The sequence below is a fragment of the Nerophis lumbriciformis genome, linkage group LG04 (assembly GCF_033978685.3).
Source record: "Nerophis lumbriciformis linkage group LG04, RoL_Nlum_v2.1, whole genome shotgun sequence".
In the NCBI taxonomy this organism is placed as follows: domain Eukaryota; kingdom Metazoa; phylum Chordata; class Actinopteri; order Syngnathiformes; family Syngnathidae; genus Nerophis; species Nerophis lumbriciformis.
The window spans coordinates 46,374,013-46,390,000 of NC_084551.2; the positions used below are offsets into that span (position 1 = coordinate 46,374,013).

A 15,988-nucleotide genomic window follows, 5' to 3' on the forward strand; every position below is an offset into this window, starting at 1 on the left:
GAGCTCGCCCTCGATCATTCTACAGTTATAACGTGATTGGGCAGGCACGCTGTTTATATTGTGGGAAAGCGGACTCAGGTCCGCATGGAGCTGGAGGAGGCGTGGCCTCCAGCTCCGCCTGAATTTCGGGAGATTTTCGGGAGAAAATTTGTCCTGGGAGGTTTTCGGGAGAAGCGCTGAATTTCGGGAGTCTCTCGGAAGATCCGGAAGGGTTGGCAAGTATGCTTTAAGATGTTAAATATTTATTTAAATTAAAGTTTTGCTTGCAGAAATGTTTGTTTATTTGCTTAGGACGGGGGTCAGCGAGCTGCATGCGGCTCTTTAGTGCTGCCCTTGTGGCTCCCTGGAGCATTTTTAAAAAAGGATTGAAAATGGAAAAAGATGGGGGGAAAATTATTTTCTTGTTTTCTGTTTGGGGACCAACATGACACAAACATTAGCAATTGTTAGAAAGCCCACTGTTTAATTTGTTTGTGTGTATGCGTCACTGATGAGAGTATTTGGTGAACACCATTTTGTCCTACTAACTTTGGCGGTTCTTGAACTCACCATAGTGTGGACTGTGACGCAACAGTTTGTTGACAAGTAAAATCTTCCAATCATTCTTTGTCTCATTTTGTCCACCAAAAGTTTTATGCTGTGCGTGAATACACACAAATGTGCGCTTTGTTAATGTTATTGACTTGTTGGAGTGCTAATCAGGCATATTTGGTCAGTGCATGACTGCAAGCTAATCAATGCTAACATGCTATTTGGGCTAGCTGTATGTACATATTGCATCATTATGCCTCATTTGTAGGTATATTTGAACTAATTTAATATCCTTTACTTGTATCCTCTTTGTATATAATTTATATTTGCATGTCTCATGACACATTATCTGTATGTAATATCGGCTGCATTTCAGATAGTTGTTTGTGTGCCATCAGTGTGTGAATGTGTGTGTGTGAATGGGTGAATGTGGAAATAGTGTCAAAGCGCTTTGAGTTCCTTAGAAAGGTAGAGAAGCGCTATACAAGTACAACCCATTTACCATTTACCATTACCATTTACCATCTTGTTCCAGACCACAGCAATCATTATCTAGCTTGCCAAAGATTGTAGTAAATCTATTAAAAGAAGACTGTCGTTTCCTTTAACTTGGACACACACATCTATACCTTTGGCCATTAAAAGCCAGTAATGTCCAGGAGTTATCTCACCTTCTGAGTAGCCTCTGATTTACTAATGATTTCTAATGTTTTAAAATTGTGTTGAATAAATATTACATTTCAACATTTCTGTCAACGAAGATTTGCTTCAGCCTGCGACACATACCGTATTTCCTTGAATTGCCGCCGGGGCGGTAATTAATTTAAAACCTCTTCTCACTCCAGCGCTTACCAAAGGCCTGCGGTAAATGTAAGCATGCGCTATTTATTTTAAAACCTCTTCTCACTCCGGCGCTTACCAAAGGCATGCGGCAAATTTAGGCCTGCGCTTATAAATTTGAGTGTGATGTAAGGATACCATCATGAAAAGCACATTAAATTAAAAAAAACCGTTATGGTCTTACCTTTACTTATAAATGAAGTCCATGCGCAGCTCCTTCTGAACAAAAGCATCGATAACTTGTTTATAGAAGTCTTCCTTATCTTTCTTCAGTTTTAAAAGTCTCTGTCTCGATGGAGATCTTCCTTTAATTATTACCTCCTGCTTCGATTGAAAGTCCAGTTTAGAAAACTGTTTTATTTTAGATATGTAATCCTCCATGTTAAAAGTGCAAGCGAGAGGACAAAATAAACGATCGCTGCTAACTGTTGCTGCTTGTTGTCACTTCTTCTGCAGCCAAGTAGTCGCAAGAAGGATCACTAGCGCCCTCTACCACCAGGAGGCGGGAGTCATTTAATGACTCATATTTGACACACGCAGCAACGGTATATTAATAAAACATAGCTGCTTACTGTTCTTTTTAGCATATTCAATAGCTTGGACTTTAAATCCTACTGAATAGCTCTTAATCTTCTTCCCTTTATGTGATTTCAAATGATTGAAATCAGCCTCCTCCATTTTGAAAATGATGACAGGTGAAGTGTCACTCGTGACGTGACGAGTTTGACCCGGCGGAAATTCTAGGCATATGCTAATTATTTTGCGAAACGAGTTTAACCCGGCGGAAATTCTAGACATGCGCTAATAAAAATAATATTTTGCGAAACGAGTTTGACCCGGCGGTAATTCTAGGCAGGCGCATACTATATACCCGGCGGCAATTCAAGGAAATACGGTAGTCATTTTGATAGTAGGCTATTATAGCCACTTACGTCATGTGTTGCCTTCAGTATAACATTTACAACATTTTGGGTTGCTGACCCCTGTCTTAGGATTACAAAGTTATTTACTTTCCAATTACAGTACAATGGTAAACAATTCTACAGTAATGAGGAATAAAAGTGTACATACCTTTAAATCAGACCTGGGCAAATTAAGGCCCGGGGGCCACATGCGGCCCGTTAAGTTTTTCAATCTGGCCCGCCGGACATTCCCAAATAATTTTTTTAGATCTTTAAGATGGAAACTGTAGCTGCCATTATGATGTGCAGTGATGTTTTCAAATTACCGTAAGTCTTGAACTATACAAAGCATTTCAATGGTTGGAATCTGTATTTGTTCATAATATACTTGTTACTATGGTAATCTAAGTCACAGCAGCTCAGACGAGGCACCAAGCAGTGTGGGTGGGGAGCGTTTCCACAGAGTGTTTCAGAGCGGCCAGCCTGAAATGTGGGTGTCAGGGACAGACGCGGAAGGAGATTTTTACAACAAAGTTGTAAAGCTTAGGGATATTATCAGATATATCAGATTGTAGTTTTTTTTTTTTTTTTAGTTTTGCTTTCATATTTCGCTGTGTTTGTTGCATTTTTGTTGATTGTAAAATGTGTCGATAGAGAGGGGGTGTGATGTTAAATATGTTGTCAATATTCAGTGTTTTATCGTTCATTATTAATATTGTAAATCCCACATTCTTTATTTTAGTGTACATTCTGGGTGTCTCATTCAGTAAAAACATGTACAATTCCATTCTGTTTTTTAAGGCGGTCTGACATAACGTTTTTAGCATTCGATCAGACATTATTGTGAGGTTTTGTATTAGTGTTCCTAAAAATATATATACCGGCCCCCAGACACATTTTTTTCTCTAAATTTGGCCCCCTGAGTGAAAATAATTGCCCAGGCCTGCTTTAAATGGTTACTGTATTAGTATTATATATTGTGTTTACATTACATTATAATCACTGTATATATAGTTTGTATTTGTTATTTCTTCAGTTTAAGAGTATGATGTAGACCAGACCTGGGCAATCTGCGGCCCGCGGGCCACATCCGGTCCTTTGTGCGTCCCTGTCCGGCCCGCGTGAGGCCAATCATAAATTACAAAATACATTTTAAATGTGCAATACAACGGTGCTGCTTTTGTTTTGAAAAACGTTATTTGTATTACTTCCGTGTGGACGTATGCGCGTGTGATTGTGAGTGAATGTGAACAGCGGCAATCGCAATTTACAAAATAAAGTTTAAAAAACATCTATGTCGTGCGTGCAATACAACTGTGCTGCTTTTATTTTGAAAAGTGTTATTTATGGACGTATGTCCGGGTGTAACCTGTGAGTGAAGGTGCACAGCGACAAGTGATGAGACGCTAAAAAGAGAAAAGTTGATGACGAATGGCGTGTTTCCAACAAGACATGGACTGCCAAGTATTTCTTTACAGAAATTAAAGGTAAAGCCATGTGCTTAATTTGTGGTACACATGTTGCTGTGTTTAAAGAGACAACCACAGGTAATGACTTGTTCACATAGGTAAATGCGTGTTTGGACATGTTAGGACTGAAATGGGACAAGCTGGCAGGTGTGACAATCCAATCCAATCCACTTTATTTATATAGCACATTTAAACAACAAAATGTTTCCAAAGTGCTGCACAACAATATTAAAAACAATATTCAAATATTATCCATAGCTCCACCAATGACTTAATAAAAACAAAAAATAATTACATATAAAACCAATATAAAAAACAATGTAAAAATAAATATGATTAAAAACGATTTTTAACAACAGATTGTTGTCCAAATCTGACGGAGAAAAATGTTGGATAATGCAGGATAAAGTGACAGAAATTAACCCTGTGCAGAAATGGACATTTTTGCATTGTATTATACATCAGGAAGTGTTGTGTAAGATAGTGTTAAAAATAAAACCATCAAAAGCAATCTGCTTTTGTATAAAGTTAAGTTAGGTTAAATTAAATTATTATTATTATTAATTATTAATATTATTATTATTATTAATCTTACGGTATATCAAAAATAATATTGAGCAAAATTTAATTGAAATTTTGTCGATGTGGCCCTCCACCAGTGCTCGGGTTGCTTATGCGGGCCCCGGTAAAAATTAATTGCCCACCCCTGATGTAGACAAAAGCTCTGAGTCTGTCTGCATAAAGCCAAATAATCTTAAAGTAAATTATTGCATATTTTTCCAATGAGTGGCACTTTGAGACAAGAACATGTTGATTGACAGTCTAAAAGTAACATGTCTTCCATTACTCGTTATGTTTGCAGTTTTATACATTTGTATGTATAAAATCTAAAAATCGCAAAATTTAGTCAGCCAATATTTTCTTCCACTCGTCGACGAGTCAAACGTTATTGCTTATGATCTACGGTACATGTTTGATTTAAAAGGGTCCTATTATGCAAAACCATCTGTTCCTACCTTCGTACCTTTCTTACAGTATTCATAAGGCCCCATTCGTCGCCGTTTACCTGACACATGAAACGTGACGAATTGGGGGAGTGCACTACCTCTTTAGCCGCCAGACCTAAGTAGAGTGTTGAATATCTTGAATTGTGTTTTGCGGTAGGGCTGGGCGATATGGACGAAAAAGTATATCTCGATATATTTTTACTTAAACTCGATATATATCTCGATATATTTTCCGGTGAACGTATACATATATTCATTTTTGAGCAAGATTCACTGAAATTGAACTGTATGACAACTGTACTGTAAACAGTCAGTGGCACTTTTATTAACCCGGTTAGTCAAGATGGGTATTAACAGCACAGAAAATAAACTGTTTAAGTAGCACATAATTACATAATATAAATACAATAGAAAACTATTCTTTCTACGTAAAGTAAATAACATAGCTGTGCAAATAATACAAAATGTATCAAACTCAGATAAAAAATACATTTGCAGACAAGCACTTTTTAAGCAAGCACGTCTTGGAAGGAGGAAGGGGAGGAGTTTAGTAGCCCATGAGAGGGATTGGGGAGCAGGAACACGAGAATATTTTAACGTGAAATAAATTGTATCGATATTACGATATTTTCTTAATTCATATCTTGTTTAAGAATATATCGATACGTCTTACGAACTCGATATATCGCCCAGCCCTGTTTTGTGGCGTCAGTGGCGCTTTCCGTAATTTTCAGCCGACTGCATTGCAAAATGATTAATTCCCCGCTTTTCCTCTCATGCGAGATCCACCCGGGAATGGGGCCATGTGAATCCGTTCCCTACTGTACATATGCACATACACGGTTAGATAGATAGATAGATAGTAGGGCTGCGAATCTTTGGGTGTCCCACGATTCGATTCAAAATCGATTCTTGGGGTCACGATTCGATTCTAAATCGATTTATTTATTTTTTTTGATTCAACGCGATTCTCGATTCAAAAACGATTTTTTTCCCGATTCAAAAGGATTCTCTATTCATTCAATACATAGGATTTCAGCAGGATCTACCCCAGTCTGCTGACATGCAAGCAGAGTAGTAGATTTTTGTAAAAAGCTTTTATAATTGTAAAGGACAATGTTTTATCAACTGATTGCAATAATGTAAATTTGTTTTAACTATTAAATTAACCAAAAAATATGACTTATTTTATCTTTGTGAAAATATTGGACACAGTGTGTTGTCAAGCTTATGAGATGCGATGCAAGTGTAAGCCACTGTGACACTATTGTTCTTTTTTTTTTTTTTTTATGTCTATGAGGGATTTTTAATCACTGCTATGTTGAAATTGTAACTAATATTGATACTGTTGTTGATAATATTCATTTTTGTTTCACTACTTTTGGTTTGTTCTGTGTCGTGTTTGTGTCTCCTCTCAATCGCTCGGTTTATTGCCGTTCTGAGTGTTGCTGGGTCGGGTTTGGTTTTGGAATTGGATTGCATTGTTATGGTATTGCTGTGTATTGTTTTGATGGGTTGATTAATTTAAAAAAAATTAAAAAAACAAAAAATGGAAAAATAAATAAATAAATAAAAATAAAAAAATCGATTTTTTTAAAAATGAGAATCGATTCTGAACATGAGAATCGCGATTCGAATTCGAATCAATTTTTTTCCCCACACCCCTAATAGATAGATAGATAGTACTTTTTTGATTCCTTCAGGAGAGTTCCCTCAGGAAAATTAAAATTCCAGCTGCAGTGTACAGAATTGAAATCGAATGTAAAAAGTAAATAATGGGGGTATGAGTGGAAACAAAATAGAACAATATTACAATAAGAATAAAAATAAAAAGCAACAATGAGAATAAAAATATAACAGTAAAATAAGAATATAACAAGAGAAACTAGGCAGTAGTGACCATGTTATGAATAAGTATTGCACAGTTAGTTTGGTTCATTGGCGAGAATGATTTAAACTCAAAACCTTTAAAGTCCCACCCGTGGCAACAATTCAACGCAATACCCTCTCGCCCCTCCAGCTGTGTCCTGTCGGCAGCTGGACGGCACACAGGTGGACGTCAGCGAGTGTCTGAAGTCGGCCAGGACCATGCCGGCCATCACTCAGCGCTGTCAGCTGCCCTGCCAGGACGACTGCCAGCTCACCAACTGGTCCAAGTTCTCGTCCTGTTCGGCCGACTGCGTGGGGGTGCGCACCAGGAAGAGGACACTAATCGGTGAGGAAACGCTCATGAATATTTTTTTTGGGTAGTTCTGCGTGACGCTCAGCTGCAGCCACCGCCCTTCAGGGAGGAGCAAGAAGAAAGACAAGTGCAAGAACACGCAGATGTACCCCTTGAGCGAGACCCAGTACTGCCCCTGCGACAAGTACAACGCCCAGCCGGTGGGCAACTGGTCCGATTGCATCCTGCCTGAGGCGGGCGGAGCCGAGGGCACGTTGGGTCTGAAGGTCCAAGGGGACATCAAGGAGTGTGGACAGGGCTACCGCTACCAGGCCATGGTGTGCTACGACCAGGACAGCAGGCTGGTGGAGACATCGCGATGCAACAGTCACGGTGAGCAAAACTCAAATTGTAGCGGTTTGTGATGTCTCAGTCTTGTCAGTCCCATATCCATCTCTCCTGGATCGCCTTGTCTCATTCCTTTTACGGCTTTATAGTGCACACAAATTGAATCAAGATTGTATTTCACTTCTCCAGTTTCCGTTACTGCACCCACACTGTAAGGTGCCATGTTGAAAAGAACGTTTACTTGTAGAGATGTCCGATAATATCGGGCTGCCGACATTATCGGCCGATAAATGCTTTAAAATGTAATATCGGAAATGATCGGTATCGTTTTCAAAAAGTAAAATATATGACTTTTTAAAACGCCGCTGTACGGAGTGGTCCTCGGACGTAGGGAGAAGTACAGAGCGCCAATAAACCTGCCAGCCCAGTCACATAATACCCACTGCTTTTCACACACACAAGTGAATGCAATGCATTCTTGATCAAGAGCCATACAGGTCACACTGAGGGTGGCCGCATAAACAACTTTAACACTGTTACAAATATGCGCCACACTGTGAACCCACACCAAACAAGAATGACAAACACATTTCGGGAGAACATCCACACCGTAACACAACATAAACACAACAGAACAAATACCCAGAACCCCTAACTCTTCCGGGACGCTACAATATACACCAAAAACCCCGCCCACCTCAACCTATTCATGCTCCCAAAGAATGCACTTTGTGACTTCAATAATAAATATGGCAGTGCAATGTTGGTATTTTTTTCCATAACTTGAGTTGATTTATTTTAGAAAACCTTGTTACATTGTTTAATGCATCCAGCGGGGCATCACAACAAAATTAGGCATAATAATGTGTTAATTCCACGACTGTATATATCGGTATCGGTTGATATCGGAATCGGTAATTAAGAGTTGGACAATATCGGAATATTGGATATCGGCAAAAAAGCCATTATCGGACATCTCTATTTACTTGTGTTGTTTATGGTAAAGTTAGCATGATGCTAGTCCCCTACACTGTAGAAAATGACCCTAAAATCTACAGCAAACAGTTAGATAGCAACAGTAAAACGGCGTAAAATCAAAAATTGTTTATCACAGTAGTAAATACAGTAGATTCCTGCAAAGCAAGAAACAGCTGATAACCCAATTTACTATACATAGAAAACACATGACTTTACTGTGAAAATAATGAAACATTGTACAATGCATTTGCAAATACTGTAATGTCACAAGGAAGCAAATACCATATTTTTCGGAGTATAAGTCGCACCGGCCGAAAATGCATAATAAAGAAGGAAAAAAACACATATAAGTCGCACTGGAGTATAAGTCGCATTTTTTGGGGAAATTTATTTATAAAACCCAACACCAAGAATAGACATTTGAAAGGCAATTTAAAATAAATAAAGAATAGTGAACAACAGGCTGAATAAGTGTACGTTATATGAGGCATAAATAACCAACTGAGAACGTGCCTGGTATGTTAACGTAACATATTATGGTAAGAGTCATTCAAATAAATATAACATATAGAACATGCTATAAGTTTACCAAACAATCTGTCACTCCTAATCGCTAAATCCCATGAAATCTTATACGTCTAGTCTCTTACGTGAATGAGCTAAATAATATTATTTGATATTTTACTGTAATGTGTTAATAATTTCACACATAAGTCGCTCCTGAGAATAAGTCGCACCCCTGCCAAACTATGAAAAAAAACTGCGACTTATAGTTATAGAAAAATACGGTACTCTAAAATGTACAGTATTATTATTGTCTTAATTAAAGATTTTGCAAATTTTACATTTAAATTTACTGCATATTTTAATTGTTTTAGGGGTTGTGTTAAAGCAGGGGTGTCAAACTAATTACATGGAGGAAAATCGATCCCCAGCTGGTAAAATCATGGCATGATAACTTAAAAATAAAGTAACTTCAGATTGATTTCTTTGTTCAAAAATAGAACAAGCACAATCTGAAAACATAGTTTTTTTTTACATGTTGCGGTTAATAGTAGTCTATTTGTCGTTGTGATAATATTCATCAGTCGAATAGGTGGAATTGAGTCTGGCAGAGTTTTAAAAGGTTTCAATTGGTGTTCATTTTTAATCCATCAGAATATGAAATAAATAATATCAAACATTGTTTACAATCATGGCCACCAGCAGCGAGAGCGATTCGGACCGACAAAGCGACAATTTCCCCATTAATTTGAGCGAGGATGAAAGATTCGTGGATGAGGAAAGTGAGAGTGAAGGACTAGAGGGCAGTGGGAGCGATTCAGATAGGGAATATGCTGTGAGAGGCGGGTGGGACCTGATATTCAGCTGGGAATGACTAAAACAGTAAATAAACACAAGACATATATATACTCTATTAGCCACAACACAACCAGGCTTATATTTAATATGCCACAAATTAATCCTGCATAACAAACACCTCCCCCCTCCTGTCCATATAACCCGCCAATACAACTCAAACACCTGCACAACACACTCAATCCCACAGCCCAAAGTACCGTTCACCTCCCCAAAGTTCATACAGCACATATATTTCCCCAAAGTCCCCAAAGTTTTGTACGTGACATGCACATAGCGGCACGCACGTACAGGCAAGTGATCAAATGTTTGGAAGCCGCAGCTGCATGCGTACTCACGGTACCGCGTCTGCGCATCCAACTCAAAGTCCTCCTGGTAAGAGTCTCTGTTGTCCCAGTTCTCCACAGGCCAATGGTAAAGCTTGACTGTCATCTTTCCGCAATGTACACAAAGAAACACCGGCTGTGTTATCCGGCACAACAGTCAGGGGGTGCATTCTACGGCGGGGGTGCGTTATACGGCACAACACCTGCCGCAATACACCACTTCCCACCTCCAACTTTCTTCTTTGCTGTCTCCATTGTTCATTAAACAAACTGCAAAAGATTCACCAACACAGATGTCCAGAATACTGTGGAATTTTGCGATGAAAACAGATGACTTAATAGCTGGCCACCATGCTGTCCCAAAATGTCCTCTACAATCCGTGACGTCACGCGCAGGCGTCAACATACTGAGACTTTTTCAGCAGGACATTTTGCGCGACATTTAAAATTGCACTTTAGTAAGCTAACCCGGCCGTATTGGCATGTGTTGCATTGTTAAGATTTCATCATTGATATATAAACTATCAGACTGCGTGGTCGGTAGTAGTGGGTTTCAGTAGGCCTTTAACAATATATCAGTTATCAACTGTAAAATTAACAGATTCGACATCAACATACCGTAATGTCCTCTACATTATGGCTGTATTTTTTTTGGTGAATTCCTGGCAACCACAACTGCCGTTTTTTACCGTAAATTGAGCACTTTTTTTTACGACTATGTGTCATTTTGGGTTGTTTTTTTAGCCTTTAAAAAGCATCCATATAGTATGATTTTATTCCCGTTTTTTTTTGTTTTTTTCTGTTTCAAACAACAATTTCTTTGAAATGCAACTCAAGTCGGCGTGCATTCATCCATTCCACCATGACCAAAAGACGGTCACCCTATGCCATGCAGCTTGTGGTTATTTTCTTTTATTCAATTTGACCACATCCTTGTTTTAAAACTCAACATGTTGTCCTCACTTTTGTTTTCCTTTCACGGCATTATTCAGCGGGGAGAAAGCAGGAGCAGAAAATAACATAAATGTACAGCAAAAACAATCAAGGCTGTTTCTGTTTTGTCACACTTCAAGTGTGCTTTTTTTTGCCTCCGCATGGCAGTTTTTAAGTCTAATTGATTTTAAAAAAAAATACTTTACATAAAACAGCGTGACTTTCAATCTTTATAAAGAGCCACTTAATTTAAACCTGCTTATAGTCTTCAGTCTTCATTGTGGTGCTTGTTGCCTTGGCAACCTTCCTTGAAGGAAAATGGCGGTATAACTAATGTGAAAGGTCGTTGCTGGTGCGCACACGCATGCAAGCAAAGTATTTTGAACGCCAGAATGTACGCACAGTTTACGAAGCCTTTTTCCGCCGCGCCATCCTTTGTGTCCATATCGCAAAGTCTTATCTTGCGTGCAACAGGCAGATACAGTAGTACCTCAGTTTCTGGTAATAATTTATTCGTTATTAGTTGATTAAAAACAGATGTATGAGAACAGAAAAATAAAACAAGTCCATATAATCTGTTCCAGAGACACTCAAATGTTTACACAAACCACGTTTTATAGAGAATAATTAGCTTTACGTGCAGCATTTATTTTTTTTAAATACATATAAATGTTGAAGGAAATTAATGAATGAAGGATCTCCAAAAAACTGATGACAGCCAGTATTACCCACCATATTAGTGTTGATTGTCCTTCTTGACCGGTCCTGCGATGAGGTGGCGACTTGTCCAGGATGTACCCCGCCTACCGCCCGAAAGCAGCTGAGATAGGCTACAGCGACCCCCCGCGACCCCAAAAGGGACACGCGGTAGAAAATGGATGGATGGATGTATATGTGTATGTATGTATATATATATGTATGTACAAACCCCGTTTCCATATGAGTTGGGAAATTGTGTTAGATGTAAATATAAACGGAATACAATGATTTGCAAATCATTTTCAACCCATATTCAGTTGAATATGCTACAAAGACAACATATTTGATGTTCAAACTGATAAACTTTTTTTTTTTTTGCAAATAATCATTAACTTTAGAATTTGATGCCAGCAGGACGTGACAAAGAAGTTGGGAAAGGTGGCAAGAAATACTGATAAAGTTGAGGAATGCTCATCAAACACTTATTTGGAACATCCCACAGGTGTGCGGGCTAATTGGGAACAGGTGGGTGCCATGATTGGGTATAAAAACAGCTTCCCAAAAAATGCTCAGTCTTTCACAAGAAAGGATGGGGCGAGGTACACCCCTTTGTCCACAACTGCGTGAGCAAATAGTCAAAAAGTTTAAGAACAACGTTTCTCAAAGTGCAATTGCAAGAAATTTAGGGATTTCAACATCTACGGTCCATAATATCATCAAAAGGTTCAGAGAATCTGGAGAAATCACTCCACGTAAGCGGCATGGTCGGAAACCAACATTGAATGACCGTGACCTTCGATCCCTCAGACGGCACTGTATCAAAAACCGACATCAATCTCTAAAGTATATCACCACATGGGCTCAGGAACACTTCAGAAACCCTGTAAGTGCAAGTTATAGCTCTACTATGCAAAGCGAAAGCCATTTATCAACAACATCCAGAAACGCCGCCGGCTTCTCTGGGCCAGAGATCATCTAAGATGGACTCATGCAAAGTGGAAAAGTGTTCTGTGGTCTGACGAGTCCACATTTCAAATTGTTTTTGGAAATATTCGACATTGTGTCATCCGGACCAAAGGGGAAGCGAACCATCCAGACTGTTATCGACGCAAAGTTGAAAAGCCAGCATCTGGGATGGTATGGGGGTGCATTAGTGCCCAAGGCATGGGTAACTTACACATCTGTGAAGGCACCATTAATGCTGAAAGGTACATACAGGTTTTGGAACAACGTATGCTGCCATCTAAGCGCCGTTTTTCATGGACGCCCCTGTTTATTTCAGCAAGACAATGCCAAGCCCCATTCAGCACGTTACAACAGCGTGGCTTCGTAAAAAAAGAGTTCGGGTACTTTCCTGGCCCGTCTGCAGTCCAGACCTGTCTCCCATCGAAAATGTGTGGCGCTTTATGAAGCGTAAAATACGACAGCGGAGACCCCGGACTGTTGAACGACTGAAGCTCTACATAAAACAAGAATGGGAAAGAATTCCACTTTCAAAGCTTCAACAATTAGTTTTCTCAGTTCCCAATCGTTTATTGAGTGTTGTTAAAAGAAAAGGTGATGTAACACAGTGGTGAACATGCCCTTTCCCAACTAATTTGGCACATGTTGCAGCCATGAAATTCTAGGTTAATTATTATTTGCCAAAAAAAAAATAAAGTTTATGAGTTTGAACATCGAATATCTTGTCTTTGTAGCATATTCAACTGAATATGGGTTGAAAAGGATTTGCAAATCATTGTATTCTGTTTATATTTACATCTAATACAATTTCCCAACTCATATGGAAACGGGGTTTGTATATATATATATATATATATATATATATCAGTGACGTGCGGTGAGGTTGATGGGTGGTGAGGCACTGACTTCATCACAGTCAGATTTACAAACATATGAACCCTAAAGAGTATCTTATTCACCATTTGATTGGCAGCAGTTAACGGGTTATGTTTAAAAGCTCATACCAGCATTCTTCCCTGCTTGGCACTCAGCATCAAGGGTTGGAATTGGGGGTTAAATCACAAAAAATGATTCCCAGGCGTGGCGTCGCTGCTGCCCACTGCTCCCCTCACCTCCCAGGGGGTGATCAAGGGGATGGGTCAAATGCAGAGGACAAATTTCATTACACCTAGTGTGTGTGTGACAATCATTGGTACTTTAACTTAACTTTAACTTTACACATACAAACTGTAGCACACAAAAAAGCACATTTAATAAAAAAAACGTTATTATGGTCTTACCTTTACTTAGAAATTAAGTCCATGCGCCGCAACTAAAGCCCTCACTTAAACTTTCCACGTGCAAGATTGAATCTATTTAAAAAAGTGTAACCGAGGGTTTATAAATGTCGCCTATACTGTATGAAACTACAAAATAACAAACACGGAGGCTCCAGTTTACACGAGGACCACTTTATTTACGTTCTTTCAAAAACCTCCGCAACGTGACATCACTTCCGCTCTTAGCGCCCTCAAAATAAGAGCTCAAGGCATATACTGTATAACAGCGCATAACAGGAACTTAACATCACAAAGAGGAAAGCCCATGAAAATAGGTTACAAAAGTTATTTAATAAGAAGCCAAAAAGTGCAAAAACAATAATGTTCGTGTTGGAGGAGTTGTGAATTAGGTACACCTGCAGTCTGCAGGTGTATCTAATATTGTGTCCCTGCAGTCATTCACAACTCCTCCAACACGAACATTATTGTTTTTGCACTTTTTGGCTTCTTATGAAATAATTTTTTTAAATAGATTCAATCTTGCACATGGAAAGTTTAAGTGTGGGCTTTAGTTGATATAACAATTCTACGGCGGGGGTGCAGGAGGCGAGCCTCAGCCAGTACGTCTTTTGCAGCCGTTTTATGATCGCTCAGCACAAGAAATACTTTACACACATACAGTTGTTGACTAAATACACTGTACATTATATACCTCAGCTAACTAAACTATGGAAATGTATAATATAATTCATATAGCAATACAGGCTCACTGCACAGCAGGCCAGCAGTTAGCCGAGTCATTGCGCAATCCATGTTGCGTCACTGAGTGACGTGCCTCAACTGGCTGCTGTTCACCGCACCGTCTCTTCTCAGTATTTGAACGGCAAATGTGAAAATTCAGCGATTTTGAATAAAAATAATCTAAAACTGGTGAAATTAAATGGAAAATACCTTTATAGTATAATCACTGGATACATATAACAATTAAATTTGTATTTTTTATTTTTACATTTTTTTTCTTTCCATGATGGCAGGTGAGGCCCCGCCTCACCTGCCTCTAGTGACTGCACGTCACTGATATATATATATATGTATGTATGTATGTATATATATATATATGTATGTATGTGTGTATATATATATATATGTATGTATGTGTGTATATATATATATGTATATATATTGTATTCTGTTTATATTTACATCTAACACAATTTCCCAACTCATATGGAAACGGGGTTTATATATATATATATATATATATATATATATATATACATATATATATATATATATATACATATATATGTATGTATGTATATATATGTATGTATGTATGTATGTATATGTATGTTTGTATATATGTATGTATGTATGTATATATATATAAACAATATATGTATGTATATATATGTATGTTTGTATATATATATATATATATATATATATATATATATATATATATATGTATGTATGTATGTATGTATGTATGTATGTATGTATGTATGTATGTATGTATGTATGTATATATGTATATATGTATATATGTATATATGTATATATGTATATATGTATATATGTATATATGTATGTATGTATGTATGTATGTATGTATGTATGTATGTATGTATGTTAGGGGTGTAACAGTACGTGTATTTGTATTGAACCGTTTCGGTACGGGGGTTCCGGTTCGGTTCGGAGGTGTACCGAACGAGTTTCCACACGGACATATTAAGTAGCGTAACGCACTTTGTGTAAACAATGCACACCGAGGCACAACACAATGCATGCTAGCAGCTAACGGACTACGATAGACTGACCATGCGTCCTCTTTTCACCGGACATGTCCTCTTTTGAGTAGCTTTTAGGGCGGAGTTTCTTAAATGCCTCAAATGTCCGGCATTTTGTGTTAGGGTTGCGTGTATTTTCAATGTACGTTCAGGTTTAAGAAGGGGTTAAAGACAAAACAAATTGTGCATGCAGCAGCATTCGTGAGGGAGGGGCAGAGAGAGAGAGCGAGAGAGTTATGATAAACGCGCATGCGTCGCCAGGCTCTGCTTTTTATCCATAGATTTATCAGATTTAATTTTTCATTATCTATAGCAGGGGTGTCAAAAGTGTGCCCTGGAGGCCATTTGCAGCTCACAGCTAATGTTTTAAAGGCCCACGGCAAAATACTATTAAAAAAAAAAAAAAAAAAAAAACATAACATA

The 15,988-nt window shown here is 38.3% G+C and overlaps 1 protein-coding gene across 1 annotated transcript in view; it reads left to right on the plus strand.

Annotated features, from left to right (window-relative positions):
* The window catches only part of thsd7ab (thrombospondin, type I, domain containing 7Ab), a 671,822-nt gene that overhangs the window by 470,149 nt on the left and 185,685 nt on the right, over window positions 1-15,988 (plus strand). Inside the window, exons 13-14 of the mRNA XM_061956418.2 lie at window positions 6,770-6,964; window positions 7,037-7,303. Coding sequence (XP_061812402.2) covers window positions 6,770-6,964; window positions 7,037-7,303 — 462 coding nt within the window. The remainder of the gene's footprint in view (window positions 1-6,769; window positions 6,965-7,036; window positions 7,304-15,988) is intronic.